Here is a 27,804-nt window from a genome sequence, read left to right on the forward strand (position 1 = left end):
AGGGATCCATGGGTCTTGCTTAAAAACTAAGGCTTAATCAGAAAAAAGAGTGAGAGTATGATTAACTGACTTCTTTCTGCCCCTTCCAGCACTGTTCCCCTCCAAGTTAACAAACTTGGATTAAAAAGTAACAGCAGAATACTGCTGGGTGAGTGACTGGAGATGTATAATAGTATGCAAAGAGATCTCTGAGACATATAACAAAGGGAAGACCTAAAGTTCACGGTGGAACAAACATTACTCTGGCAACACAATCCTACCCTAAACACAAAATATAGCTACAGGAATTTGAAAATTAAACTCAGCTCAACTCCTGTCTGATTAACCCCCCACCTCTCTTCCAACTAAAGACTTAACAGGAGGAGAGGTACCTGTTTCCAAGCATAGAAAATATTCTACTGTCCAACACAAGAAGTTTTACTTTTAGAGGGCGCCTGACTGGCTCAGTCAGTAGAGCATAGGACTTTTGATCTTGGGGTTGTAAATTTGAGTCCCACATTGGGTGTAGAGACTACTTAAAGATAAAATCCTAAAAAAAAAAAAGAAAAAGAAAAAAATGTGGCTTTCAGCCAAATACTATGTCATACAAAAAGGCAATAGAAAACACATTCCCAAGAGACAAAGAAATCATCAGAACTAGATTTAGATATGACACAGATGTTGGAGCTACCTGATAGTGAATTTAAGTAACTGTGATTAATATTTAAAGTTTCTGATGAAGGGAATGTCTGGGTGGTTCAGTTGGTTGAGCCTCTGATGCTTGATCTCAGCTCAAGTCTTGATCTTGGGGTCGTGAGTTCAAGCCCTGCATTGGGCCCCATGCTGGGTGTGAAGCCTACTTAAAAAAAAATAGAAAATAAAAATAAATTTTGATGGAAAAGGTGGAAAACATGCAATATCAGATGGGCAATTTTAGCAATAAAGAATCAAATGGAAAATGGTAGAAAAAAACCACAGTAACAGACATGAAGAATGTTTCAATATGCTCATAAGTAGACTGGACACAGCTAAGGAATTAGTGACCCTGAAGATAATCAATAAAAATTACCCAAACTGAAACACAAAGAGAAATAAAAGTGAAATATAACAGGACAGAAAATACGAGGGCTATGGGATATCGAACAGTCTAACATCTGCATAATTGGAACCCCAGAAAGAGAAGAGAGTATGGCAGCAGAAGAAATATTTGAGCAAAGGATAATTAAGAATTTTCCAAAATCAATGGTAGACACCAAACTGAAAATCCATGAAACTAAGAGAACACTAATCAAGATAAATTAAAACACACATACACACCACCATCACCACCATCAGACACGCACTGACATATCCTATTCAAATTGATAAAAACAAAAGACAAAGATAACATCTTGAAGGCAACCACAGGGAAGAGGAGGGAATGACATGGAGAAAAAAGATACGAATTACAGCAAACCTTTTATTAAAAACCAGGCAAGCCAGAAGACAATGGACTAATATCTTTTAAGTGCTGGGGGAAAAGAAAACTGTCAACCTAGAAACCTATACCCAGCAACAATATCTTTCAGAAATGAAGGAGAGGGGCGCCTAGGTGGCTCAGTCGTCTCTCTCTGTCAAATAAATAAATAAAATCTTCAAAAGTGAAGGAGAAATAAAGACTTCTTTAGACAAACAAAAAAAGAGAATTCATTGCCATCAGATCTATTCCACAAGAAATGTTAAAGGGAATTCTTCAAGAGGATAAATTACAATATTGGATTGAAACTTGGATTTACACAAAGAAATGAAGAATGATGGATATGGATAAATGCAGATAAAATTTATTTTATTTTAATTGCTCTAAAAGATAACTGTTAAAGCAAAAACAGTGCAAAGTCTTGTATGTTTATAGCATATGTAAAAGTAAAATGTATGACAACAATAGCACAATGAATGGAAGGGAAGAATTGGGAATATCCTGTTGCAAGAATCTTATACTATATGTGAGGTGGTATATTATTAGAGGATTATATTAATTCTGTGTAGACCATTCCATGAAACAAGTAGGCATGGAAGAAAAATTTTACAGAAATATGTGACCTTGAATTCCACATTTGCATTTCATTTTATGTATTTTATTCATTCTGGGATTTCTGGAAAATTCTACAATAATTCCTCCATTTTTCATTAGTCCTTTTTTTAATTATTATGGTGAGATTTCCACTAGAAAAATATTTGTATTTCTACCTTCCATATATCTTAAGTTTCCTCTCTTGTTTTCCATTTCATAATCCCTTCCTTGATCTGGTCTTCCAGTTCATGACTAACTCTCCAGCCATACTGTTCTGTTCTTCAACTCAATACAACTCATAAATGCTTATCCTTGCATTGTGCTTCCAAAATTCTTCCTTCTTTCTCTGAAGCTTTTTATGAAGCTTATTTTAAATTCTTTTCCTCTTTGATCCATTAGTTTGACTTTCTCTGGTACAAGTATTTTCTATGATTGTTTTTCTTTAGAAGCTATATTGCTCTTCAGATGTTTCAGAAGTTTTCCCCCTGTGCTCATACTTATTCCTTGGGATCATCAGCTGCCTTGGCTAGTAATGTCTACCCAAGATAAAGGAAGAAAAGCCTAGATAATAGTTTGTGCTCCTCCAGAAGAGGTTGGGATTAGGGAAATGGTGCTTCTAGGGTAGTGATCTGGCTCAAGCCTCAGCCATTCAGTTTTCTCCACTTCAGGCATCATCTACCTCCAGGGTATCTGAAAATCCTTCTCCTCCAATCACTGCTACTGGTGGGAGAGTAGAGGGGAAAAGGAGCTCAGGTGCAGGCAAGCCAACCCATACTCACTGTGTTCTGCTCCTGTCTCACAGGCCGCACTTCCAAATGTCTTTGCTGGTTCTTAGTTTTTCTGCCCACCTCTTAAAAGTTGCTATTTTCTAAAGCTCCTACACATTCCTGTTTTCCCTAACCCTGGACAGAATCTCCCTCACATTTTTATTGCTTATATACAGTGTCTGCACAAAGTAACATTCAATGTTTGTTAAACAGTATTCTAATTGAGAAATCCAAAGGACATTTCCAACCACATCCTCCTTCTTGGAGGACTTAAGGGTTCAGTCTCAGCTTCAAACAGAGTACTTGTTTTTATCAGTTATTTATCTTAAAAAGGAGTTAAAATGCTAAATAAAACAAATGCAGAAGAATTCTAAAGTTCCTTCCAACTCTACATCTCTGTGGGTCCATATTTGCACTGTAGAGTTGCTTGAACTTTTATCATGTTTAGTCTCTGGTGGATGTCAGTTTAACATTGAGGGGATTCACTGCTCATTTTTAGTTCTCTGTGAAAGTCACTGCAGCTAGCCTTCTATACAAATATTTTTGTTATTTACGTCTAGATTTACTAGAATTTTCAGGGAACAGTTTTGTTTTGGAACTCTTTTCCTTAGACTATACTGCTCTCCTGAGCCATTCTGAAGTGATTCTGTTGATTCCTTATATTAACATCTATTTTTTACTATTAACTTTTCAGAACATGGCAAAAAAAGACTCTGGCTTCTGATTTCTTATTAAGAGCCTAGTTAACCAGAAATAAAGAAAATAAAGAAGGTTGACCAGTAAAATCTGAAATTATTATCCTTCTTGAAAAAACATATGAAAAAAAATCTTTGCTCTTCAGACAAAGATTTCTTATGTATGATACCAAAAGCTTGATCCACAGATAACAAAGTGATAGATTGGATTTTATCAGAGTTAAAAACTTCTCTTCAAAAGGCATTAGTAGGGTAATAAAGAAACAAACTCTCTTAATCTTAGGAAACAAACTGAGGGTTGCTGGAAGGTGGGGGTATGGGGTGGCTGGGTGATGGACATTGGGGAGGGTATGTGTTGTGGTAGCTCTGGGTGTTGGGTAAGACTGATGAATCACAGACCTGTACCCCTGAAACAAATAATACATTATATGTTAATTAATAAAATAAAAAAAAAGAAACTGAGAAGGGAGAAAATACTCACAGACACATATACAATAAGGACTTTTATCAGAATGTGTAAGTAATTCTCAAAAGTCAATAATAAGAAAATAAAAAAAATTTTTTTTAACGGGCAAAGATACTTCACAAAGAAGACATAAAGAGGGAAAATAAGCACATAGAAAGATGCTCAACACAACATCCTTAGACATTTGGGAAATGCAAATAAAAATAACACTGAGATACCTCTGCACACCTATAGAATGGCTAATTGTAGCATAATTAGAAATATATATTTGGTCTTTGCCCCTGGTTCCTGACACAGAGCTCCTCTTTTTGCTGAGTGATAAGGATGCTAAGAACATCGTTTGCTCTAATATTTGGTCTTTGGTCTTGGTTCCTGACATAGGGCTCCTACCTTCCTTGGAATTTCCTGAGTGATAGGAACATCTTTTGTTTTAATGTGGCACCTCTTGGTGGCCTCCTGGATAGCTTCAGGATGGGGGTTGGTCATCAGAAAGACCAGGCCATGATTAGAAGCTTGAAACTTTTAAGGGCACCTGGGTGGCTCAGTTGGTTGGGTGTCTGCCTGCAGCTCAGGTCATGATCCCAGAGTCCTGGGATCGAACTCAGTATCACAGTCCTTGCTCAATGGGGAGTCTGCCCCCCCCCCACTTGTATGCTCTCTCTCTCTCAAATAAATACATTTAAAAAATTAGGGGCACCTGGGTGGCTCAGTTGGTTAAGTGTATGCCTTTGGCTCAGGTCATGATCTCAGGGTCCTGGGATCAAGCCCCGCATAGGGCTCCCTGCTCAGTTGAGAGTCTGCTTCTTCCTCTCCCTCTGCCCCCCCCCACTCATGCTCTCTCTCTCTTTCTCAAACAAATAAATAAAATCTTTTTAAAAAATACATTTAAAAAATAAAAAAATTTAAAAAAAAAGAAGCTTGGAACTATTAGCCCAACTCCTGATCCTCTGGGGGCTGGAGATTTTTTGGAAAAAAAAACAAAAACAACTCTGACCATCCATAGAGACTGCATGAATCTTCAAACTATTATATTCAGAAAGTCTCTTATCATCTAAATAAATGTTTCTAAATTCTGCATGCTAACAACTCAGATTCGTAAATTCCAAGTAAATCTATACACAGTCAGTCTTAGAAATCAATATTAAATTATAAGTTGTCATGCCTGTGTGTGGGTGACTGGGTTTCCCAATCATAAAAAATAGTCTCTATTACCAAAATGTTACATTTCATTTTAGGAAAATGACATCCACATGATGGCACTATAACCTACAAAATAAGAGGCTGTCAATTTATGAAGACTAAGAACTTGGTAAATTCTAGTTAGAGTACTTGTTATTGATGAAGCATGCTTACAAATAAGGCATTTTATACACAGATAATATGGATATCATTTCCCCTCATGTTTTACAGAGACATACTGGCTAATCCTTCATTTCAAGTGCATTTGTCACATGACTCATTTAATAACAGCATCTTAGTTCTCATCTTACTAGAAAACAGTTATTAAACATTTCTAGCACATGGCACTGAACTAGATAAGTCAAACAAAAGCAAACAAACAGGTATTTAGAAGCCTGGTGTGAGCATTCAACTGTTTTGGAAGCTATTTAATACATTCTCTTTAATACATGTCTTCTTAAAGGTTACTTTAAGGGATAATTGAGGAGAGGGAAACAGTGCCATCACAAAGTTATATGCTGGCAGGGGAGATAGGGTTTAAATACATGTTGACATTATTACTTAATTACAATTATGGTAAATACTACAAAAGAGATGCCTAAATAAAATGAAAACATAAATGGTTAAAGGGTCTTAATCCAGTCTGCCAAATAAAAGGAAGCTTCATTGAAGAAGAGAGAATGAATGAGCCAAGCTCTGAAGGATGAATTGAAATTAAATAGGCAAAAGAAGGGGAAAAGCATTATAATCACAGGGAACAGCATGTGCAAAAGGCCTGAGGTAGTAGCATACATAGTTCAGTAATTGAGAACATAAAAAATCTATCCCATCTTGACTGATCTACACAAGTCAAGATTTAGTTCAGAATGTTTTGTTATCAATTCATTAATCTCTCAATTTGAACATTGTATCCAATTTATAGATGAACTATATTTTAAGTTTGATAAAAAATTAACTGTTTAGAAGGAAAAATATTTTCCATGGCAAAAACAGTATAAACAATAGTACCATGAAGCCTATATAAGCCATAATGTAATTACAATGGACCGTTCTCCTTGAATGAAGCATGTCCTCTATGAATATTTCTCAATGCCTGAAATAATACTTTTATATTATAAATAATTAACAAATAGAAGAAAGATAGAGTAGTAATTTAAAAGTTAATTAAAAAGAAGTAATTTAAAATCTATTTTGTATGCTGCAAATTTAAAAAACCTTCAGGCGATCAAATGGAGACTTGTGGAAATTCTAAATAGAACTATGCATATTAAAGGGCATTGACTCTTTTTTAGCGTAACTTTACTTTAAAAGTTGAAACTTTCTTTTTCCTTGGTATAGTTGTATTACTTACTCTACTCTTTTGCCCAAGGAGCATGATTAGACACGTGTTGTGGTTTCCTGAATTAATTAGAATCAGAGAAAGTAAGAAGAAAGGTTTTTTTTCTCCTCCTTTAGCAACTAAGCAGGACTTCAAAAGAGGAAAGGAGAAACTAAGGGTAGTGTGTGAGCACGGGGGTGTGGCACAGGTGTGGGTGTGTAAGAAGAAGGCGCAGTATCCCAATGACAGAAAGAGAGCACTGCAGCCCATAATGGACCTGAGAGTAATGTGAGCACTCAAAGGCACAAGAAAGGGAGCGTGGCAGGTATTTAAAAAATCTCTCCAGTGAAGAAAGTAATAAAAGAAAAGGAAAGTAGATCAGAACCCCTCTCCCCTAGTTATAGATGGTGAGATCAGTCAGGGATATTTAATAGCATCCTGTGACTTGACTCAACCTGGATTTGTAGAGAAGTGATCGTGATCGGGGGTGCTTTAAAGGGAGAATGGGGGAATAAGGAGGGGCATGAATGGAGCTCCGAAGAGTCAGGGAAGTGATCAGTTACAAAATGTGACAAGGCAGGTTGGGTCATTTGGATTTGTTAACTGGTGCCCTCCCACAGAGACTGGGAGACAGGGGCCCCATGTTTAGGTGTTGGCTAGAACTAGCTGTAAATTCTTCTGACAGCTTTGAGTTTTCTTTCTTTTTTAAAGATTTTATTTATTTGACAGAGAGAGACACAGCGAGAGAGGGAACACAAGCAGGGGGAGTGGGAGAGGGAGAAGCAGGCTGCCCGCTGAGCAGGGAGCCCGATGCGGGGCTCGATCCTGGGACCCTGGGATCATGACCTGAGCCGAAGGCAGACACTCAATGACTGAGCCACCCAGGTGCCCCAGCTTTAAGTTTTCTTGGGCAAGCACTTCAAAGGAGGCTAGAGTCATTCTAGGGATGCCACCTTGAGCTGTTAGAAATTATGTTTGCTTGTGTTTTGTTCAAGTCTTTGTAAGTCAAGGTTGAGGCCTAGTTGAGAAAAGGGCTCAGAGCAGCCTGCATACAGTTTGGTTATGGAAAAAGTATTTGTCAGGCTAAAGGGCAATACACAACGACTATTCTTCCAGACATGATTTTCACATGTTGTAAGTTCAAAATGTAAGTACACGTGTGAGGGGTTAATCTTTACTAGATGAGGGGCACCTGGGTTTCGGGGTGGCTCAGTCCATGAGTGTCTGACTCTTGGTTTCAGCTCGGGTTGTAATCTTGGGGTTGTGGGATCGAGCCCCACGACAGACTCTGTGCTCAGCAGGGAGTTTGCTGGAGATTCTCTCCCTCTTCCTCTGTCCCTCCCCCTGCTTGCACATGTTCTCTCTCTCTAAAAGTGAATAAATAAATCTTAAAAAAAAAAAACCACTTCACTAGATGATTTCTAAATGTTTCTACCACTTCTACCACATTGTAAATATGATATAAACTGACTATATAAATAATGATAGCTAATAGTTTTGAGCATTGTACTATACTAAAGCCTTAGATTATTTATTAATTCTTCACAAATACCTTATGGAGCCATAAAGCAAAGGAGGCTGAGAGAAGGGTTAAGGACACAGAGCAACAATTGTGACACAGAGCCCTTTTCCAATGTGTTGGTAATGATAATCTCTCTTTTCTTAATGCCTGGCCTCTCCCTTGCTCTAGTTCTTATATATAAATAGCCTTCTACCCTTTTACTTTTCCTCTCTTATTCTCTCCTTCTCCCCCCCCAAACCTTTTTGCTGATAATCTGATTTAGAATTCCAGAACACCGACCCTAAGTTACAGCACTGACAACTCCTCCCCTGTGTTGGCCTAGTCTTTTTTTCCTTCTTTTTGGTCTGATCAGTTGCCAATTTCACCATCTGAATCAACCCAACCTGATGTTTTTTATCCAGCTGTTTCTAGCTCTTGATACCTGTTTTTAGTTTGGCTTACCTTGATTTCTCCTTTTTCTGACAACCATGTACACCCCTGAGTCTTGAGAGCTGCCATCTCAGTGTAATGGAAATTGGTCTTCAGAATCTTGTCCTGACCAAACAGTTGTTGAAATGAGCCCTCTTGGTCATGGGAGACGCTGTCATATTTCAACCCAGTAACTTTCTAATCCTCGCTTAACATGGGGCTCAATTCTTTTAAAAGGTCTTATATAATAGTCATTGGATTTAATTCTGGGACTAGTTTCAAATTCCTTTTTAATAATTAAAATAATAAAGTACTTAGAAAGCAGTTCATATGCTCTATGAATTATCATTCATGTCTTTGCCATGCTGGTGTTCTTCTGGCATCTCATTTAGATAATTAAAAATATAAAAATAAAAGAAACTAATACTATCATTATTATATCAAAAAATATTTGGAGAACAGAACCAAGTTGCTACATTAATTCTATAAAATCCTGCAATTTCCAAGGCTGAACAGTGGTCAATTTTAGCCAAGCTTCTTAGTGTTCCAGGCCTTATGGTTCTCTCTAACAATAGCAACAGTATGATTCTATGTGAAGAAAGTAAATCTTGGCAGGCAACTGAATTTGTTGTCAATAAAAACATGTAGGAAACACTTCAAAGTAGGTTTTCATTATATTTTTATGATTTAAAAAATTACACACAATAGTTTAAAGACTGCAAACAATCTCCTAGTTTTAGAGAATTCAGTGGCCTGAGGTTGTATAAATAAATATTCTAGATATTCTGCTGAGTTCTGAGCCATTAGATTTGAATGTTTAAGTTTACAAAACTCAAAAAACAAAGAACATACATCCACATATGAAAGGGTATTTCCCATGTTGGAACCTAGGACTGTTAACTTTCTAGTAGAATGAAACATTTCGTCCCAAACCGCAAATCAGAGACATCATAAATCAAGGATATGTTACATTGACTTGTTTTATTTTTCTCAAATATTTAAACTGGGCATAATATATTCGTTAGAGTCTCAAATTCTAAAGCTTTAATAGAAATGGCCTGTGTAAACTACTTTCAAATGAATCCATTTTCTAACTCTTACCTGTGGTAAATTGGTAAAATAAAGTAGATGGGTAGTCATTTAAACAATGCAAAATCCTGAGAACTTGTGTAGTAGAAGTAGTACAGGATTAAAAGTCACAAAGCCTGGATCCTAGTCCTGATACTACTTATTAGCCAAAGCAAGTATTGTAACTACTCAGCCTCCACTTTCTTTTTTTAATTTTATTTATCTTTTTGAGAGAGAGCCTGTGCAGGGGAGGGAGGGGCAGAGGGAGAGAGAGAATCCTTAAGCAGACTCCCTGCGGAGCACAGAGCCCAACGTGGGGCTTGATCCTATGACCCTGAGATCATGACCTGAGCCAAAATCGAAAGAGTCAGATGCTTAACCAACTGGGTCACCCAGGTGCCCCTCCACTTTCTAATTTATAAAACAAAGGGGTCAAATTAGATTTTTTTTTTTTTTTAAAGATTTCATTTATTTATTTGACAGAGAGACACAGCGAGAGAGGGAATACAAGCAGGGGGAGTGGGAGAGAGAGAAGCAGGCTTCCCGTGGAGCAGGGAGCCCGATGCGGGGCTCGATCCCAGGACCCTGGGATCACGACCTGAGCCGAAGGCAGACGCTTAACGACTGAGCCACCCAGGCGCCCCTGAAATTAGATTTTTAAGACTCTTTCCAGAGCTTAGATCCCACACAAGTCAATGAAGGAATTTGCACAAGTCATAAAGTATTAATTATAGCTAACATTTATTCAGTGCTTACTTCGGGCCAAGCACAAAATTCTACATACTTATACACATGAATTAATTTTCATAACAACCTATGAGGCAGGTACTAATTTCATAGGTGAGGAAACTGAGGTACAGAGAGGTTTTTTTGTGTTTTTTTTTAGGAACTTGCCTAACATTTGCACAGCTAGTAAAGTATCAAAATTGGAATTTTAACTCCGAATTCTGACTCTAGATCCAACAACAATCATTAATTGCAAGCAAAGTGAAGATAATTTCTAAGAGGATGAGTAAAGGAGATACTATGTAGGCTGTATCTTATAGGATTTATTTTTAACAGGAAGATATAGAGAATTGGTGAGAAAATGGAGTGAATAAAAGCAAAAAAGGGACGCCTGGGTGGCTTAGTCGGTTGAGTGTCTGCCTTGGGCTCAGGTCATGATCCTGGGGTCCTGGGATCCAGTCCTGCATCGGGCTCCTTGCTCAACGGGGAGCCTGCTTCTCCCTCTGCCTGTGCTCTCTCTCTCTCTCTGACAAATGAATAAAAAAAAATCTTTGAAAGCAAAAAAGATTGGAAATGTAAGGTAATTATCTGGAACAGTAAGTAGTAAAGTTTGGCTAAAGTGCTGCCTCGTAATAATCTTGCAGCTCACTAGACTGATCTGGAGATCTTAAAAGAGGTAGATTTACAGGCCCTTTCTTTGGGGATTCTGACTCAGTAAGTGGGCCTACCGCCTGGGTGCATCTTTTCGACAAGCTCTTCACATGACTCTGTTGTGCCACAATGTATGAGGACCAGTGTGGTACAAAACACAAGGGACTAACATGGAATAGGGCTGTAACTTAAGTTGGACCCACATTATGAAAAGCTTTATGCTAAACTAATATATTTGGACTTAGTTAGCCAATAAGATCTCACTGAAGTTTTTTGTTTTGTTTTAACTAAATTTTATGTTTTTAGAATAGGTAGTGCATACATGTAGTAGAAAATTCAAGAGGCCACCAAAGGGAATTCAATCTCCTTTCCACCTTTGACCCCTTAAGTCCCAGTCCCTCTAATCATTCAAGATTTTTAAAAAGAGAAATCAAATCACAAGAGCTATGTATTGGGAAAATGAACCAGATAGAAATATTTAGGTGAACTATATTGGAAGGAAGCACGACCCCAGTCACTGGTCATAGTGGGAATGAGAAGGAAAGGACGGATGCAAATTTCCGTGTTAGCATAGGGCCTGGAACATAGCAGACACTTCAAATTATAACCTAAATGGATCCTCAATGCTATGAGTAAAGAATGACCAAAATGACTCCAAGGTTTAGAGGCAGGATGACTGAGAACTGAAAAGTGCCGGTAACATTGTTGAAACAAAAAACCAAGGTTCAGGAATGGAGAGGGAAGATGATATAGGTAGTTCTGAATCTGTTGAGTTGAAAATGATCATAGGCCATGCAAGTGGAAGCTTCTATCAGGGGGTTGGAAATATGATTTGGTGCTAGGAAAAGAAGTTGGGCGGTTGGGGTATAACTTTAAGAATTTTCTTTTCAATAGAAATGAGAATAATGAGGGGCACCTGGGTGGCTCAGTCGTTAAGCATCTGCCTTCAGCTCTGGTCATGATCCCAGGGTCCTTGGATCGAGCCCCGCATTGGGCTCCCTGTTCGGTGGGGAGCCTGCTTCTCCCTCTCCCACTCCCCCGCTTGTGTTCCCTCTCTCGCTGTGTCTCTCTCTGTCAAATAAATAAATAAAATCTTAAAAAAAAAATGAAAATGATGAAATAACTAAGGAGGACAATGTAGAGGAAGACGATTAAGAGCAGAAAATTCAGAACTATCTACATTAGGGAAGCAAAGATGAGTGAAACGAGGAGAGTCAAATGTCATGGAAACTCAGGTAGGAGACATTAAGAAGGTAGGATTAATTAGGAAAAGAGGTCAAGGAGGATGAAGAATAAAAAAAAATTTCAGATTCTGTAATCAGAAAGCGGTCTGGGCCAGTGGGGGGCTGGGGGTGTGTGGAGAGGGCAAAAATCAGATAGCCAGGAAATAAGAAATGAGTAGGTGGTAAGGAAGTGAGTTTGGCAAGTGCCTTCTTTCTTGAGACGTCTGATAGTGAGAGATGGCAAGAGATGGAACAATAGGCATATGGGCAAAAAATGTAATATGAATGTGCACCCTAGAGCTGGCAACTCTGTAGCCTTCCTAGTGGGAGAAGCAGTGTCAACAGTTTTCAAGTAGAGGCAAGATATGAATACATTTTCAGGGAGAGAAGAAGGAGCCAAGAGGAAGAAAGAGAATAAAGGTACAAGACAGCTGATATGGGAAAGAAATGACACCTATCTTACAACTGGATTTAGAAAGGAAAGGAGGAAGGTGTTCCTCCTGACCCCATAAAGGGAGGGATGATTTGAGATATTTTGATGTGAAGGGAGAGTATATGGGTGTGACTGACAGCCTGTATTTTCTCAGGAAAGTAGGCGATCTAGTTGTCCCTCCTCAACAGAGAAACATTGCCTAGGTGAGGAACCCAAAGACCTAGACACTGGACCAATATAAAAATAGCTAGCTTTCCCACCCGTTTCAAGTTTTTATTTAAATTCTAGTTAGTTACCATATATGGTAAAATTGGTTTCAGGTGTAGAATTTAGTGATTCATCACTTAGGTATAACACCCAGTGCTCCTCATAAGTGCCCTTCCTTAATACCCACCATCCATTTTGGCTAGCTTTTTTATTGAGCACATACTTTATGGTGGATACTTTAATCTTTATAACAATGCTAAGGAGTAGGTACTATTATTCTTTCCATTTCAAAAATTTATGCCTTCCTAACCTGCTCTTTACCCCTGATATCCCATTTTAAAATTTTTTATCTTTATCATAGGTAATGAGAAAGTGAAAAATCAGTTATTGGCATTTCTAATCAAATGTTTGAATTATTTGCAAAGGATACCCCCGAGAGGCAGGTGATTTGTCCTCAGAGCTCAAGTTTCTTGATGCCCCCACCCCCCAGAGATATCTACATCCTAAAACCTGTAACCTGTGAACACATCATGTGAACATGGCAAAGGGAAATTAAGGTTACAGATAGAATTAAGGTTGCTAATCAGCTGATTTTGATATGGGAAGATTATCCTGGATTATCAGCGTGGGCCCAATGTATTCAAAAGGTTTTAATAAGTAAAAGAGGGAAGTGAGAGACAGAATCATAGAGATGGCAGCCTGAGAAAGACTCAACCAGCTGTTGCTGGCTTTGAAGATGGAGGAAAAGGGCCATCAACCAAGGAATTGTGGGTGGTCTCTAGAAGATGAAAAATGCAAGGAAATGGACTCTTCCCTAGAGCTGACAACCCCTTGATTTTAGCCCAGTGAGATGTGTATTGGACTTTTGGCCTATAGGACTGTCAGATAATAGATACGTGTTGTTTTAAGTAACTAAGTTTGTGGTGATTTGTCATAGCAGCAATAGGAAACTGCAGGTACCTTTCCAGCTGTTATGTCATGCCCTTTCTCTTCAGACCCCAGGTACTCTTCTCCTACTCTCAAGGATTTGACAGTTACATCTTAGTGTTTTGTTGATTTACCACTTACATCTTAAGTCCTTTATCTAATAGATTCTATCTATGTAAAGAATGTGTACTTTGTTAAAGAAATTTAGCAACAAACAAGTAGGTGGAGAGCAACGTTTTGGGGAAGGTGAACGATCACAATTTCCACTCAATTCTTGGAGCTAACAATCTATTCATCCTGCACTGGTCAACCTTGACCACAGTGAATGGTAAGATTTTGAGTGTTTGATAATCATTTTTTGTTCTCTTCCCTTCTAAGGACCCCTTTTTCCCTGACCTAAAATGAGTTGTATTATTTACCTATAAATATTCTGTGCCAGCCTTGTTTAATCATATACACGAAAAGGACTTGGCTGTTTTTTAAATTTAATTTTGTTAACTTGCTAATGTTCCTCATTAGGAAATTAATATTTACAAGCGGTGGAGATGAGCATGGTCTACTGTATTGCAAGGAGGAACTTCAGAATTCTGCTTATGTCAAAAGGGGAAGTGAACTTACCGGATTTTTATTCTCTTATCTCTGCTAGTGTGCATTACAGCTGGAAGTAGTTCAGGTTGGCCAAAATCAGGGACTGAAGAGAGTTCAGAATTTTCTCCCACTCTACAGAGATCCTAATATTTCACAAATCTTCCCTTCTCTGCCTGCACTACGTTGATATGTTTTTATTCTTTCTCAGCAACTTTTCAAGTGGTGTCCTTCACATTGGTTTCCCGCATGACACATTCCTGAGTACTATAAAGTTGGGTGGTAATCATTGTTTGAATTCCTTTTTCCTGAACGTAAAGAGGCTTATCTTTAGGCTACAAAGCCTCCCTTTCGGAGGGCTTACTCAGCCTTACAATTTAGTACGTTCTGAGTATGCATAAATGGGTTCCTAGTGTACAGCGGGTCAGAAACGTTCCTCTTACTGGGAAGCCCTCGGTTTCCACTGGATGAAGACTAAACTTTCCTCTTTTAGATGCAGGGATTTTTGCTTGTCACCAAAAGCCTTCCTTTCCTCTGTCACATCTCCAAGTGGGGACTCTATCGCTGTTTGTCCACGACCCTGACGCACAAAGTCACTGGGAAAATGGCAGCAGGCTGGGAACACGGACAGCCAGTTGGACTTCCCTGAAGGCTCTAGTCCAGAGGGATACCCGGGACCTACAAGCGTTTTTCAGGATGGCAGACACTGTAGGAGCGCGGGGGTGGGGATGCCCCAGGGTCCGCTCGGCAGCCCTAGGGATTCGCAGGATGCGCTCTTGGCCGGGAAGGACCCACAAAGCTCGGGACCTCAGCTTGGGTTGGGACTGGAGCCGCCCTAGCCGGCAGTCTAGAGAATAAGCTACCTTGAGATAGAAGCAACAGCGACCGCCGTTAGCTTTGCTTACAGCTAACTAGTCTTCCGCCGCTCGCGCAGCGGAGCAGCTTCCGGTTTCCAGGCCGCCTCACAGGCCCAGCCCTGGACTCGGTCTTCCTCCCCCCGCAGCCCAGTTCCTCCTCCCGGCCCCGCCCCCTGCCCTAGTCCTCCTCTCCACGCTGAGGCCTCGCCTTGCCCCTCCTCCCCACCGCTTAGGCCCCGCCCCCTGCCCCCTCATTTCCCCCTCCTCCTCTCCCCCCGTTCCATTTAATTGTTGGATTGTCAGCGCTGCACTCTCGCTGGCGGCCGGCAGGGGGCAGAGTTCAAGCTTGGATTTTTTTTTTCCGCCCCCCCCGCCGGGCGTCCCCAGGGAGGCAGTCGCGGAGTGGGGGAGGGGAGGGCGGGGCGCGAGGACGCGGTTCGGTCGGCTGCTGCGCTACTTTTGGTCCCGGCTCGGCGGGGAGGCCGCGGCTGCCGCATCAGAGCTGACGTGGGGGCGACGTGGTGCCGCCGCCGGCGCCGGGTTGCTGGGCGGCGGCGCCGCTCCTGAGCGGCGGTCGGGCTCGCGGTCTCCACCTCCTCCCGTCCGTAATCAGTGACGAGGTCCGCTACGTAAATCCCATCGCGGCGGGTAAGTGGCGCGCCGGCCCCGGACCCAGAGACCTCGGAGCCGGCGACGCGGCGCAGGAGGCGGAGGCAGGAGGCGGAGCGGAGCCGGGTCAAAGGGTCGGGGGCGTCGGGGCCCCGGAGCGGGGGCGCGGGGGCTCCGGGGCCGAGGGGAGAGCGGGGAGAGCGGGAGCTGCGCGGCCGGGGGCGCCGACCCCGAGGCTTCCCTGCGGCGCGGCGGCCGCTCCCGTCTGCCGCTCCGCTCGCGGATTGCCTTCGGGCTAGTGGCAGAGCTCTCTCGAGCGGGAAGCGGGCTCCTGTGCTCTCCCTCCCTGACTCCTTTTAAACTTGGTACAAGTTGGACAAGTCTTTCGGAAAAAGCCTTACTGCTTGATGAGTGTGGTCCTCCCTCTTTGAGAAGAAAAAGGAACGAGAAGTAAGGACGTTGGTTTTATTTACCACAGCCGACGATTAGTAGCACCTTTGTCTCAATTTTATGTACTCCGTTTAGATATAAATCAGCGTTAACCCATTTCTTCGAAACATGAGTCGGGGACACAGGTGTTGAGTCACTTTAATCCCCAGACACGACAGAGCTGATCAAATAGTGCGAAGACTTTTATAATAGCTGCGAAGAAGGAACAAAACCGTGACAGCTGATAGAAATTGCAGTCTCTCTTGTTCTTTACTTTTGATTTGTGCCTTTTTAGAACCCACCTAGCAAGGTTCCCAGAACATGCTGAACAGGGAATAGACACATTATTCAGCATAGTTCTTTATCCTCCTGCCTATTGCACGTAGACCAGATCCCTAACTTTAAAATCGCTGAGACGTTTCCGGCACTGCGCTCAGTAAAGCAGCTGTCAATTGACGATCAAATTTTCAGCACTTTTGACTTACAGGATCAGCCTGAAGGTCTGACTAAAACTGAGAGAGCCCCTTTTAACAGTACCTCTTAGGTATGTAACTTCTTAAAATTTCTTCCTTTCAAGCCTAATTCGGCGGGCTGATGAGAGTGCAGCCACCTTCCCTTTAAATAAATATAAACCTAGATGCACGGCGATAGAGGTCCGGTATGAAAATTGTATTAGATTACATTAATAATTCATCTTCTCTGTTTTTTTCCTTTGGGTACCACATTTTTCTCCTACTCTTGGTCCTGTTTTTGGATAACAAGCTGCTTTCCCTTCATAGTTTTTAAATCTTTGAACTTTTTTCTCCCAAGGACGTTAAATTGCAAAGGGTGTTTTGGCCAATAAAAACTAAGTATTAAAAAATAATGTTTAAAGAACTGTTTGCTGATCCAGATACAACTTTTAGATATTTAAATGGGTTTGATCCTGAATGAGTGAACACTTAAAGCATTGTCTTATTAAGTGTTGATAATTACACAAACATTTTTGGTATGAATCTGTAAATAGATCAGTGTAAGCAGATGCTTTCCCAGTGACTTGCTGGTCAACCTGGAATCATTTTGGTGAGTGTGAAGTTGTAATTACACTTATGTTTTGTGTACATATCTTGTAAGAGTATATGAATAAATTTTTATTGGATGTATAAACACAGAGGAGCTCTTCAGTCTTTGTTTTTGCTTTGTCCTGGAAGGTTAATGAAATTTGCTTCTACTGATGAATTCAAGAAACTCCAGACTCCATAGACCACTTTAGTTTCCTACTGAGGCAAATTATTGCATGATTAAAATGTGAAATCTTTTTTAGAATTCCATGAAAAGTAGGGAAGAGTTTCAGGTTATAAACACACATAAGGAATCCTGACTGAAACTTGACGAGTACGTACATATTTCTGATCTGTTTTCCCTAACTTGATATTCTCTGCAAGTTAATATTGGGCCAGAAAATTGAGCCAGGTTTATTGTTGACGTAGTAGTCCATTGGAAAGCACTCAAATGTCCTGTTCCATTTAGATAGACTTTTGAAAGTAAAACTGAGCAATGCAAACACTTCACAGCTGAACCACTGATATTTTGACATGCAGTCAACATTGGTCATTAAGGAAGTAAGCCTGAAATGTCTTTGAATTCTGTTAAGTATTTCTATTTTATTGAACTAATGGATTCCATATATAAAAGTCAACTTTGAGAAGTTATTGTACATTGAATGCAATTTTAACATTATCAATACAGATAGATCATAAAAGTAAAAATTTCAGGGAAAATGTTTTTTATCCATTACACACAGGTAAAAATAAACATTTTAAATCATTTTGTTAATTTCCTTTTAAAGAATATTTAAGGTTTTTAAAATACTTTCTACCATGAGAACTGTTTAATAAAGAGTACAGTGTAAGAGTAAATCCTTTCACTCATGGGTTTTCTTTTTCTAACGTGTTAGGATATCCAGTAGAGAATAAGAGGGAATGAAAAGGAAAACTTAAGGATAACACTAGTGGGATTTTATCTTGATACTACTCATGAAGACAACTTGAGTCTTACTGGTATAATTCCGTTACAGCGAAGTTTAAAAATTACAATATCTATCTGGCACATCTTTTTTTTTTAAATCTTGCACATCTTTTGATTGGCTTTCCCAGGAGTGTTAGAGGAAATTGTTGGCAAGGGGTATATAAAACAGTTTCGAAGAAAAACATAGGCTAGGAAGTTATGTGGGAGTTTTGCTTAAAGACTGATGGAATAACTGTCTCACTGGTAAGGGAGGATACTTGCCTCTTAGAAAACCTTACTAGCAGCTCTTTTGTGAGGCTTTTTTGAAGTACCCAGTTCTCCCAAAGTGGGAATCACCTTCAGGTGTATTTTTTGAGCAGTGATAGAGCCAGACCCATTAAATGTCGGTCGTGTGAAATCCTAACGACAGAGCTCGTGTGATTCTGATAATTTGAGAATTTCCCAAAACCAGTTTTTTCAAAATTATCTTCTTGAAGCTCTTGTGTTTTTTAACACAGCGGACTTAAAATGAGACCATCCTAACTCTTGTCATAGTTGTTTTTTTTTTTTTAAGATTTTATTTGTTTGACAGACACAGTGAGAGAGGGCACACAAGCAGGGGGAAGCGGCAGGCAGAGGGAGAAGCAGGCTTCCTGCTGAGCAGGCAGCCTAATGCGGGGCTCGATCCCAGGACCCTGGGATCATGACCTGAGCTGAAGGCAGACGCCTAACGACTGAGACACCCAGGCACCCCCGTGTCATACAGTTTTGTTCATAATCACAAATAACCTCAAGTTTTTTCATTGATAGCACAGAAATTATTTTTTTGCTTTGAAATGTCTTAAAGTGGAATTTATATTCTAGCATTGATATTATAAAAGCTTCTAGCTCAGGTATTAGAGAAACTGATTTAAATTTACAATTTAAATTTACTGATTTAAATTTACAATTTAAAGACCTATGATACTGTATATGGACAGTTGGGATGCTTTCACTCCTTTTAAAATTGATGGAAGTGTTAAAATTAACCTATTTAAGCATGTTTCTGGACTTAGAAAGGTAGCTGTTTTGTTCATATACACACAATAGGACCAATCTAGGTAAGTATAATAACGTTGAAATTCATTTCCCTGAACTTTAGCTAATTCAAGTGTCTTATCTACTCTTTTCCAGATTTATTAGTTAATAGTCACTAGAGTTGTACTTTGTGTAGGTAAGTGTTTTGAAATGTACTTAAAATGCAGTAATGAAATACAATATTGAACAGGAAAACCCAGCAATGACTCCAGTCAAGCAAATAACCCACAGAAGATTTTAAATTTTGTTTCCTTCCATGAAGTGGTGGTGGTGGTGGAGAGGGTGGTATTTGGAGAGGTGGAGATAGACCATGATTATTTGAATTTTATTTTTCATTTCCTCCTTACCAGCCAATTTAGCTGTTCATTGACTGTAAAATAGCCAAAAGCAGGTGCCAGGTAGGGAATGAATTGAGAAAGAGATGCTGAAATAGTTAATCCTTTGATGATTTTTATAAAGCATTAAGATTTCTTAAATAATAGGTATCTGAGGCAATTAAATTGGAGTGGCCTTGACTCTATTAAAAGCCACCTGATTTTCTATGTGATTCATGTTTAATTAAAGACATTATTGGCAAGTGTCTCAATTATTTATAAGTACTGCTCCTGGCTACTTCTGTTTTTACACAACAGTGTAAAGAATATTATTTGAAAGTTATTCTAACTTTGTTTCACAATGATTACAAAACTAAAAGTAGTATAATTTCCTGTCACTTCTCTCCCACTTTGTTTCTCCTGTACTCCTTTCCTTCGCCTAAATGCATAGTAAGCATAGGCTCATCCCTGCCAACTTCAGGTATTTGGCTCTTTGGAATTACTTCTCTCTTCTACCCAGCCCTGCCTTCTCCCTAGTTTTTAACTGATGTGATTGAAAAGAACCAGCTCTATATGCACTTCATATTCTTCCCTTATCTTTCAAACCTTATTCGCTAGTGTTACCTAAATAATGATTAACCTCTGAACATCTACTTTCCCAAGGAACTAAAACCTTGCTTCATCCCGGAACCAGAGAAATAGGTATACTTTTCTGTGGTCTCATTCTCTTCCTGCTTCCATGAGAGGTGTATCGCCTTTTATTCCACATTCTTTCCTTTTTTTTTTTTTTTGATTATTCTAATTGCAACGTGGGTTTTTTTTTTTGGTAGTTTTGTTTTTGTTTTTGTCCCTCCCCCCTTCCTGCAAAAACTATCTCAATGCATAATTTACAATTTCCATTTTTGGGTTCTTGAAAGAGCAAGAACTTAGGTTGTTTTGCAAGTGTCTTTGTAAAGAACTCTACATATTTGTCATATTTCCCCAACATTTTATAGTTCTTTCCAACTGTAATATCTAGCCCCAAAGCAGGATTTTTAAAAAGCAGCCTGCCTTTATTGTCTTTCCAAAGCAGTCAACTTAGTTTTCACAGAAGCTGCTCTTTAAATCTATTTAATAATTTAACATGCTATTTTTAACAGAATTCCAAAATTACAACAGTAAGTGTAGCTGGCATAATCAAGTCAGGTGATAAATACGACTATTGCTAAGCATCCACCACAGCTGTTAGAAACAGAAGTGCTTGGGAACACTAGAGAAGGACTGTGGGCATTAGCTATACTGTAGGTTTTATAGAAGAAATGGAGAACATTGGTTCATACAGAGTTGGTTGGGGACGAGCAAGTTGGTTAGGTAAGCTTTTATATTCTAGTAAAGTTGCCCAAGAAGTTTGATTCTTTTTTTTTTTTTTAAGATTTTATTTATTTGTCAGAGAGAGAACAGGCAGGGGGAGAGGGAGAGACAGGCTCCCTGCTGAGCAAGGAGCTGGATGCAGGGCTTGATCCCAGGACCCTGGGATCATGACCTGAGCCGAAGGCAGACACTTAACCAACTGAGCCATCCAGGCCGCCCCTAATCAGTGTATTTTAAATACCTGTTATAGAGAGCTCTATATTAAAGGATACTTGATAGCAATGAAATTAATTGAATCTGTATGCCAGAGGGTGAATAGAGCAACACACAGATGAAGAGTAAGGTGAATGCCAGATGTAATTTTGGTAATTAAACCTAATATATGATAGAAAATTTTTACCAGTATGATAAATGGCTTTTCTCCAGATACAGCACAGAAATTCACATATAGGCAAAATAATTTGGAACTCATTTTTCTCTCTTAGTATAAGCTCTTATTTGCCTATAATAAACTAATCTAAGATATGCCTTTCCACTCTAAAAGAGAAAGTTTCCTTAGCAGATAGGTCCTTAAAAAAATATTTTTTTTAGAAAATTGGTAGTATCCAGGACATTATATCAGTATCCCTTGTGATTTTAGGCATAAGGAGATCAGCTTAAAAATTATAACCTCAGACTGTATTATGAAATATGATGAATTCAATGGGTATGTTTTAGGCTAAATGGAATATATATCATAATTAGCTTAGTATGAGAACATATTAGGACATTTGAGCTCTCAACTATTCAGGTGTTTTGTGTATGTGGGAGTGGGGGATCCTAAGTCAATCCTTGTCTACCAAAGAGTAGCATGTTCTAGGACATTTAAACCAGATTTGGATGAGATCAATAGTATAAAAAGCAGCTGAGTTTTTCAAAATATGCAGAGCTTAAACTTTAGTAAAATGGGATCTCCTGCTTTACAAATCCACACAAGGTAATTTTGAACCTGGAAAATTAATGTAATGGAAAGGATTGTTATACCTTAAAATTTGAATGCTTTTACAACAAACTTTATTAAGCCTCTACCAAGTACCTCAAACTATAATGCTCAGAACTTTGGCTATTTATTAAGGCAAGGGGTCTATTGGAGGATTTTGAATAAGGAAATAAATAGCATGTTTGGATTTTGCATTTTGAATAGAGTGTTGTGGTCTAGTGGAGTAGATTAAGAGAGGTTGAGAGAGAGGTTTGAGTGAAGTGAAATTATAGGGAGAGACGAATTGCTTTATAGAGAGGCAGTTATTGCTTTAATCTTGTCAAATAATCAGTTTCAGAACTAAAGCAGTGTCAGATGATGGAGAGAATGGAGCAGAGTCAAGAGACAGGAGATAAAATTATTGAGGCTGAGTTAGGCAGTGGTTGGTCCTTGCTTATATTCCAAGCACAGTTGGACATTTTGTGTTTATTATTACATTTTCTCCTCACAAAAAGATCTCCATTTGACAGAGAAGAATGCTTGGAAGATTTTATTATTGTCGAGATCATATAGCTAATAAACGATAGAACTCAGGGCAGGGTAACACCCAGATCAGCTTCCAATGCCAGTGCTTTTTACTTCTTTTTTTTTTTTTTTAAGATTTTATTTATTTATTTGACAGAGAGAGAGATCACGAGAGAGGGAACACAAGCAGGGGGAGTGAGAGAGGGAGAAGCAGGCTTCTCGCTGAGCAGGGAGCCCGATGTGGGGCTTGATCCCAGGACCCTGGGATCATGACCTGAGCCGAAGGCAGACGCTTAATGACTGAGCCACCCAGGCGCCCCAATGCCAGTGCTTTTTATACCACACGCTATTGCTACCACTAAATCACGTTGCCTCCTCAGGAATTGAGGACATGGGAAGTGGGGAATGAAGGGAGAGGAAAGCTCCCAGATGGGGTGGCTGAGTCAGTGTTGATGTTACTCACTGAGATAAGAGCATAGCAAGAGGAGAGATGCAGAGTGAGGACGTTGAGGTTAGATTTGAACATTTGGGGCTTGGAGATCTGTGAGCAAACCATTAAGAGATATCTAATAGGCAGATGCATAGGGCTGGAGCTCAGGAGAGAGAAGTCTAGACTGCAGATGAGATCTGAGACTGATCAAGTAAGGACGAAGTAGCCTAGGGAGCCTGTGTGTGGGGGGCAGATTTTTGTGATGGGAAACCTGGGAATACCTTTAAAGAGTAGGCAAAGAAGACTGAGGACAAAGGACCTGGATGATTTGGAAGAAAAGCATGAACACGGTGTTTCAAAGAGTTCAAGCAGCAGAAAATTTGGGGAGTAGGAAATGCTGTAGGGATATAAGGAAGATAGGGACTAGAAGGCTTTCTTTTAGATTTGGCAAGCAGGCAATCAATCCGTGATGACTTCTTAGAGAGTAGCTGGGATGAAATCATTCTTTGGTAAGCCTGAGTCAGAATCAGTTTTGTCTGATGGTCATTATTCTAGTATGAGACTAGTCATTTTCCCTTTGACATCTTGTGGCTGTGGTGGCTGGAAGCTGGTACTTCTTCAATGCTGATTGCCTCTGGGAAGAGCAAGTGTGTAGCTGTTCCTGGACTTCAGTGCATACCTTTTGCTACTTTATGAATTTGGGACCATAAGAATGTATTACTCATTCAAAAATTAAAGAAAATGGTATTTCCAAGAGAAATATAGAAATTAGAGTTAATTCTCTTTTTATGTGGTGCCAAGATCATTACTATTCAAATAATATTATCAATGTTCTTTGTTTAAATGTCTGTCTCTCTCATTAAATTGCAATCTCCTGGAGAGTGGGGACATTTTATTATCTGTCTCTTCCATGCTGGTCCCTGCTTCTAGGCTATGCAATTTTTATGGAAGATTAGATATCCCAATGTAAAACACCAGTGGAATATAACAGAATAAGGTTTAATCCAAAGGAATGGCACCATCCTTGCTTTTTGTTTGTGTTGTAGGTAGCCTGGTTCAAATGTCCTACCATCTCCTGTTGTCCCTATGCTGGGAGATGGGGGACAGAGGGACGGTAGCTATAACCATTGTCCTAGTGCCTGCTGGCTCAGTTTTTTTTGTTTTTGTTTGTTTGTTTGTTTGTTGAGGTTTTTATTTATTTGACAGAGAGCACAAGTAGGCAGAGTGGCAGGCAGAGGGAGAGGGAGAAGCAGGCTTCCCGCGGAGCAGGGAGACCGACGTGGGGCTGGATCCCAGGACCCTGGGATCATGACCTGAGCCGAAGGCAGATGCTTAACTGACTGAGCCACCCAGGCGCCCCACCTACTGGCTCAGTTTTAAAATGACTAGGATGGTATGACACCATTTTAGAGGGGCCACTTAGGAGGGAACTCTGAAAGCAGGATATCTGTGGCTAAGCAGCACCGTTGCTGGCAAAGATGCCTAGAAGACCCTTAGGGCTGTGCACATTTATCCTTTCCACCTCAACAGCGAATTAAGCGCTCCCAGTTCCTTTGTCTTTTTTCTTTGCCAATTTTACTTCATTCAGCTTGTCAAATATATATTTTTAAAAGATATTAGTAAAAAAATGGGGTTTAATTGCTAGAGTGTCAAAAACAGCTTTTTAGTATATGTGCTGCCGAAGCGAGCACCAAAAACAGCTTTTTAAGTGGACTATAGATTATTGGAGGAGATTTTAAAGGAACTGTTAATATTTTGTTTGAAGTTAAAATTCTTTGACAAAAGCCAGTTTTGAATTTAAGGTAGATAAAAAATGGTTGACAAATTTGTTGAAGTGGAATGAAATTTAAGAAAATGATAAAAGAAAACGATAAATTCACTCAGTTTATTAAGTGATTATTATTTTAAAATAGAGCTGATACCATTAGCTATATATATGTAGTGTATATTCAATGATTCAGACAGCACTGCTTTCTCTTCAGTAGGAAGTAACCTGATAAATAGCACATGATTTATGTTTTTTGAATTTTTTCTCCTAGAAGATAAGAAAATTGTAAAGAAGTAAGATTGGAAATAAAATACAGAGTTTTAACTTTCTAGTCTGTTTTCTCAGTTTTATAGAAATTAGGGTATTCTGGGGGGTATTCTGGTGTAGTTTGGAGAGATTTTATTAATTAATTAATTAATTTATTTATTTTTGAGAGGTTTTTTTTTAATAAAATTTGTGATCTCCCAATTCAACTGTCATTTTTCCTGCAGGATAAATAAAGAAGAAAACGGAGAAGGAACAAAGCATTGATTACAAATGTCTTAATAATGAGCAAATGTGGCAGGAAAAAATATATTAAGACAAATCTAAGGTAGGTGGATATATGTTTTTCTGTTCTTTTGAAAGTTCTGCTTAGAGAGTTAAAAGTTAAACTAATGGATAAGTGAATGATACATATGTAGAGAGAGAGAGAGACATGTATCCATAAATGTATATGTATGTATGTATGTGTATATATGGCAGTAAGAAAATATGATAAAATGTACCCAGCGTGGTCAGCTATTCCACTAAAGTGTTCACCTTCTACCCTGTACCCTGTGAGGCAGTGGAGGGGAGAAGTGGACATGTACATTCAGCTCGTGTTGCATGCTGGCCTTTTCATTTAGAAAGGAGACCATACATAAGGATGTGGACAGAGTTTTAGTTTTCGTCCCTCCTTGCCTTTAAGTTATGCTTGTTCCTAATGTAAAACAGAACAATGTCCTTATCAATTTTTTACAAAAATCCAGATAGAATTTTTCAAGTTTTCTTTTGGCTACTTTCAGAGACATTCTGGTTTATTAGTTGGATCTAGCTTTAAAAAGAAAATAAATTTTCTCTGACTTTTTTTGTAAAACTATTTATAAATGAAGAATAGAAACAACTAATAATTTTTCCTTTCGCAGCTGGGTTCTATTTTTAAAATTTTACAAGGGCAAATATAGTTGCTTTGCAGTGTGGTTTGTCTTTGCAAATGGGATACAACTAAGATTTTAGAAGTTTGTTAGTTAATTGAACACTTTAATTATAATTAGGAAACTGCCTTTGTCTTATTTTTCATTTAGATAGATTTGGCCTGTATTCCCCTTTATCTTTGTTTTCTCTCGTCTTTTAAGAACACTTTCCTAGGTACCAACGATAGCATTCCTTTAAAATGTTTTTCCGTTTTCTTCTCATTTTTTTTTTCTACTTATTTATCTTACATGTTCTTGACACATAGGGATGCCTAAATAACTTTGGTCATTAGTTGCCTCGATATTTCTATAATTGTAAATATAATTTTATGAATATATTCTTTTGTATTTATTTCTGGAAGATATATAATGGGTTGTCTACCTATTTTATTGTACTCTACAAATAGTACTGTACTGTTGTACTTCGGTGGTTTGAGGAGTTATTGCAGTATAACATAGATGTTCTATTAAAGTTCTAGAAAATAACAGAGTAAGCAGGGTGCCTGGGTGGCTCAGTTGGTTAAGCGACTGCCTTCGGCTCAGGTCATGATCCTGGAGTCCTGGGATCGAGTCCCGCATCGGGCTCCCTGCTCAGCAGGGAGTCTGCTTCTCCCTCTGACCCTCCTCCCTCTCATGCTCTCTGTCTCTCATTCTCTCTCTCGCAAATAAATAAATAAAATCTTTAAAAAAAAAAAAAAAAAAAAGAAAATAACAGAGTAAGCAAACACAGTTCTACCCCTCTAAAAGTAGTTCAACCTAGAAGTCTTTGAAAATTGTGCTAATGGATGGATCCTATTATTTTAAAACATGGCTATCTTAACATTTTATTAAACTGTATCCTAATATATTTAGAACATATTGGGATAACATTTATTTTTCTATCAAAGAAGAAAATGGTTTGCTAAATAATATAAAGATTTCAGAAGAAATATTTAACCTTCATAAGAAAAGAAAATTGCTACTACTATTAATAATTTATAAGTTTAAATATGCCCATTTTAGCGATTTTTATGTTTTTTTAGAATTGTGGAACCAAATATTTGCCAGTATTTTGCTTGCTGTTAGTTTATAGTGCTTAATGGACTTTTTGTTTTTGTTTTAGTTTTTTTATTGCTTCATCTTATATGTCTTTATTTTTAAATATTTTATAACATGATTACTAATTGGTCTTTCTAATAAGGGTTATTGTTTAAGATTAAACTATTGCTCAATTAATTTATAGATTATTAACTTTAGTACAACTGTGTTTAACATTTGATAGAGAAAGTGAGATTTTGGGGCACCTGGGTGGCTCAGTTGTTAAGCGTCTGCCTTCGGCTCAGGTCATGATCCCAGGGTCCTCGGATCGAGTCCCGCATTAGACTCCCTGCTCAGCGGGAAGCCTGCTTCTCCCTCTCCCACTCTCCCTGCTTGTGTTCCCTCTCTCGCTGTCTCTCTCTCTCTGTTAAAAAATAAATAAAATCTTTAAAAAAAAAAAGTGAGATTTTGGGGAACATATTCTTGGATACATCTCTTCAATTTTAACTATAAGATACATGGTGAACAATGAAGGATTGTAATGGATTTTTCTCATATTCTTCATAAATGAATTTTGTCTGGACTAACTGAGGCTGATTTTCAGGTGTTAGTGTTGTATGTATATCATTTACACTGAGTTCTGGGTCGTAAATCTCCCACTGAAATACTGTTTGAAAATGCCTAATATAGTGCTTGACCCATGTTGAACATTTAATTCTTAGTTGAATCTTCTTCCCTGAGTCCTGCCCTAGGGTTGGTTTTTAGTGGGTTTAAGAGGTTTGTGCTAGAGAGCAGTTGGATATTGATCAGTAGAATAAACAGGCTTGGAAATGATAGGGTATATATTTTAAATAGATAGCACTGGCTTAGTCTTCTGTAGATGATTTTTACCTTCAAATACATTGATTTTATTTCACTTATTATTTTTTAAAAATATTCTTTTTTTTTTAAAGTAATCTCTGCATCCAATGTGGGGTTCGCACTCACGAGCCTGAGATCAAGAGTCACGTGCTTCACCGACTGAGCCAGCCAGGCACCCCTCAAATAAATTGATTTTAGTATCAAA

At 38.8% G+C, this 27,804-nt stretch overlaps 1 protein-coding gene and 1 long non-coding RNA gene across 19 annotated transcripts in view; one reads left to right on the forward strand and one right to left on the reverse strand.

Annotated features, from left to right (window-relative positions):
* Positions 1–317: 317 nt before the first annotated feature.
* On the reverse strand, positions 318–15,185 carry LOC118530578 (uncharacterized). The gene is made up of 3 exons (XR_004914711.2): positions 14,238–15,185; positions 8,418–8,510; positions 318–835 (listed from the first exon to the last, which is right to left on the reverse strand). It is a non-coding gene; the product is annotated as an uncharacterized LOC118530578 (long non-coding RNA).
* Positions 15,186–15,477: 292 nt separating this feature from the next.
* Positions 15,478–27,804, forward strand: part of CREM (cAMP responsive element modulator) — a 74,334-nt gene continuing 62,007 nt past the window's right edge. For 2 of the 18 annotated variants that reach the window (XM_036084100.2, XM_036084114.2), the window contains exons 1-2: positions 15,483–15,709; positions 24,999–25,099. In XM_036084100.2, coding sequence (XP_035939993.1) covers positions 25,056–25,099 — 44 coding nt within the window. In that variant the 5' untranslated portion in view covers positions 15,483–15,709; positions 24,999–25,055. Of the gene's footprint in view, positions 15,710–15,763; positions 16,121–24,998; positions 25,100–27,804 lie in introns of those variants that run through there. The other 16 variants (XM_036084116.2, XM_036084105.2, XM_036084111.2 and 13 more) reach the window with 13 other exon arrangements.

Source organism: Halichoerus grypus, chromosome 6, assembly GCF_964656455.1.
Source record: "Halichoerus grypus chromosome 6, mHalGry1.hap1.1, whole genome shotgun sequence".
Taxonomy (NCBI): Eukaryota; Metazoa; Chordata; class Mammalia; order Carnivora; family Phocidae; genus Halichoerus; species Halichoerus grypus.